Below are 3,399 nucleotides of genomic sequence, written 5' to 3'. Positions count from 1 at the left end.
TCTCCTCCACAGTTCACGGTGTGCCTGCGGTGCAAGGGGCAGACGATTTACCAGCAGGTCTTGTCCGTGGAGAGACCCAGCAGGCTGCAGGGCTGGAACTGGGGCTACTGCGGCCGCTACGCCTTTTACCATGCGCTGTACCCCCGTGCCTGGCTGGTGTACGAGCTGCCGGGGCAGAAGGTGGTGCTGACTTGCCGGCAGCTCTCTCCCGTCATCCCCCATGACTATCAGGTAAGGCGGGGCCGGTTTTCCCAACATTTCCCGGTGTCTGCGCTCAGCCGTGCTCCCAGGCGGGGGAAGCCGCGCAGCCGTGCGTGCGGGAGCTCGGCATTGCAGCAAGGGACGGCTCGGCGCTGCCACACTGCCCGTGCTGGCTGCCAGCCCCAGGCGAGGGTGGCAGCTGTGCTGCTGACACGTCTGACCTTCCTCTTACCCCGGCGCAGCACGTGAGCCTGTATCAACCTGCCGAGCAGATGAGTGATGAGGCACCCGCCTGAGCGGCGGAAAACGCCGCTTTCCGCCTCTCTGCTGCCCGCCGTGGTGTTTGCCAGCCCAGGGCTTCTCTTTTGAATTTTATCTTGCCGAAGGGCCTCCCAAATTCCTGCGCTCCTGCTGCTGCTGCTCCTCAGCTTGGCAGCAGGCGCCCAGACGGAGTTATTATTGCCAGTGCTCTTGCTGCCGCTGCACGGCGTGTGGCGTCCCCAGCAGCGGGGGAAATGATGCCGGGGCAGCTGCCTGGGGAGCAGCAGCCCTGTAGGACAGCATTGTGTGTCTCTGCCAGGACTCCAGCTTGCCAGTGGGAGTGTTCATCTGGGAGGTGGAGAACGAGAGGGATGAGGACGTGGAAGTGTCCATCATGTTCAGCCTGCAGAACGGCACGGGAGCGGAGGAGGACAGGAGCGGTGGGCACTGGAACGAGCCCTTCACCTTCCAGAAGGATGGTGAGCGGGTGGCTGGAGTCCTGCTGCACCACTGCCCAGCTGTGAACTCCTTTGTTATGAATATGTTAGTATACTTTGTCAAAAAGACATTAGTTCACTATTAATTAGGTTAATAAAAATTATGTAAGTTACATGATGGTTGTATGAGGATGTTGTAATGAGGGAGTTATCCAGTTGAGAACTTTCTGGAAGTTGAATGCTGCAACCAGGAACAACGTGGTGGACTGCAATTGGAGGAGAAAACTACCAATGAATAGGACTTATGAAAAAATAATTGGTGTGGAATGCTCCACCATATGAACCAAAGAAAGAGCTTAGATTTGGAGAGCTTAGATGAGGACTCCAAAATGGACCAATTGGACTGGTGGCAAACTTATAAAGAGGGGTAAAGGCTGATAGTTAGGGTCTTCCAACAGAGCCAAGCCTCCTGAGGAATGCCTGGCCATGTTTTTTCTGTACAGGCTGTTAACTGTTAAAATTTTCTGTTTTGTTGAGTGGGTCCTGGGCTTATCCTGGGGCTCTGTCCTCAATTAGTGATTTGTTTTGTTTAATAAACAAGGATACACTTTCTATAAGTGTATGAGCCGTTTATAACCCCTTCACTCTGGCCATCTCTGCCTGGGAGAAGGTAAAGGGCTGGCCCTGCTGCTGGGGCTCCTGCTGGGGAAGATGTGCAGCCCTGCTGGATGTGGGGGAGCTGCCTGCAGGCAGCTGGCAAAGGATGGGTGTGCAAGGGTGTAAGAGATGGTCTGAAGATTCTCCCATCTGTCTCACGACCGCCACAAGGAAAGACCCTGAACATCACAAGGGACTCGGTACAGGGGCTCTGGCCTGGTTGAGGTGGATGTTTGCCAAGTGATTGTTTGCAGGTACCGTGCTTGCTGTTCTGCCACGGTACACTGCCCTCGCTCTGGCTGGCGAGTAGAGACTTGTACCCCACACCTGCCCCCCTGAGCAATGGGCCTCATCACAAAGGTCATCAATCTCCTCTGGTTTGGCCTTATGCCCCTTGCTTTGTAAAAAACTATAAAATACATCCCAAAACTTACTTTCCTTTGAGATCTCCCCAACAGACTGAAGACTCTGTGTCGATGGACGGCTGAGTGGACTTTGACGTTGGTAGCTATAATCCCCTTACTCTCTCTTTCTCCTCTTTTCCCTCCATCGCATATTAGTGCTGATGAACACTCAATAAAGTGTGTTTTGCTGTTGCTGTTTAAGTCCCTGATTTGCTGATAATCTTTTGTACTCTAAGACCAAATAAAAGAACCACATCATGAATCCCACCTTGCGGATCGTGACAAAGGGCTTGGGGTTGACAGNGGGTATAAATAAACCACTGTCCCTCTCTCTTTAAGGGCTTGCAGCACCAGCAGCTGCTCTGACCACCCCACCAGACATGAGGAGTCTGCAGCCAATTCTCCTCTTCCAACTGAAGAAATGCAGCCTTTAGGGTCCTGAACAAGTCTTAATCCCCTTACATATTCAAATAGGAGTTTTTAGGGCAGCAAATAACATGTGTAAAGTTGCAAATATTTTTTATTCTGTTCTTAAAGAAAAAGTGTTGGTGGGGTGTGTTCAGTTGAACCCCGGCCTTTCCCACTATGAAATAGTAATAAATGGAATTTATTTGTGCTAACTAAATTGTAACTGTTATTAAAGTTATTATTAGAAGCAATCAAAAAAAATCAGTGTTGTAAGGCAGATGCACCCCTTTGTAGATGTTACATGTTAAAATTGAGGTACAGGATGTAGTTTGGAAGATAAGTGATGTCTCAAGATGAAAATGGCCTTGAGATGGACAAAATCAGGACAATTTTAGGCATTGAGGCTAAAGATCAGTAAATATAAGACTAATTATTAGCCTTACATAACACAACGTTTAGTAAGCACGTGCAAACCTGCAAGGTTATCCAAAGGACAACAAGGAACAGGAGAAGCCTTTGCAAAAAGACCCCCAAAAGAAGACTGAAGACCCCCTAACAACAAGTGAAGCATGCACCGTGAAGAAAAGTGACATAAAATCAGAAAAATCGGAACTAAGACAAAATTTACAGGAAACATTAATGAATATGTATAAGCATACAATATATAAGGTTAGCTTGAAGTGCTTTGTTTTGTATGTGAGGCAGGGTGGGAAGCCTCTGCAGCACAGTGGGTTTTGGGCATGAGGTGGGGTAACAAGCCCTCCCCGTACCCTGGTTGGTTTTGCTTATGCTTTAATCATACTTAATTACTGGCAAATTATAGATATATAAATTGTAATTTTTTACTAAATTGTATTCTTTTACTATACTGTATTCTTTTATACCAAATTACTATTGAATTTACTAAATTGAATTCATTTTTAATTAAACTGTTATTAACTCAAGGGACCTAGTTGTCAAAATTCGAATTTCATTTATAACAAAATAATTTCTAAGCAGTTTGCACCAAGGTCGTCGAGGGGAGTGAGTGT

The 3,399-nt window shown here is 47.9% G+C and overlaps 1 protein-coding gene across 1 annotated transcript in view; it reads left to right on the top strand.

Annotated features, from left to right (window-relative positions):
• Positions 1-1,559, top strand: part of LOC107215835 (non-lysosomal glucosylceramidase-like) — a 1,870-nt gene extending 311 nt beyond the window's left edge. Inside the window, exons 2-3 of the mRNA XM_015652193.3 lie at positions 13-231; positions 782-1,559. Of these exons, the coding sequence (XP_015507679.1) occupies positions 13-231; positions 782-1,045 (483 nt within the window). The 3' untranslated portion in view covers positions 1,046-1,559. The remainder of the gene's footprint in view (positions 1-12; positions 232-781) is intronic.
• The last annotated feature ends 1,840 nt before the right edge of the window (positions 1,560-3,399 follow it).

Source organism: Parus major, chromosome Z (assembly GCF_001522545.3).
Source record: "Parus major isolate Abel chromosome Z, Parus_major1.1, whole genome shotgun sequence".
NCBI classification, from domain to species: Eukaryota; Metazoa; Chordata; class Aves; order Passeriformes; family Paridae; genus Parus; species Parus major.
The sequence above is the reverse complement of the archived record's forward strand: the minus strand, read 5'-3'. Positions and strand labels throughout refer to the sequence as shown.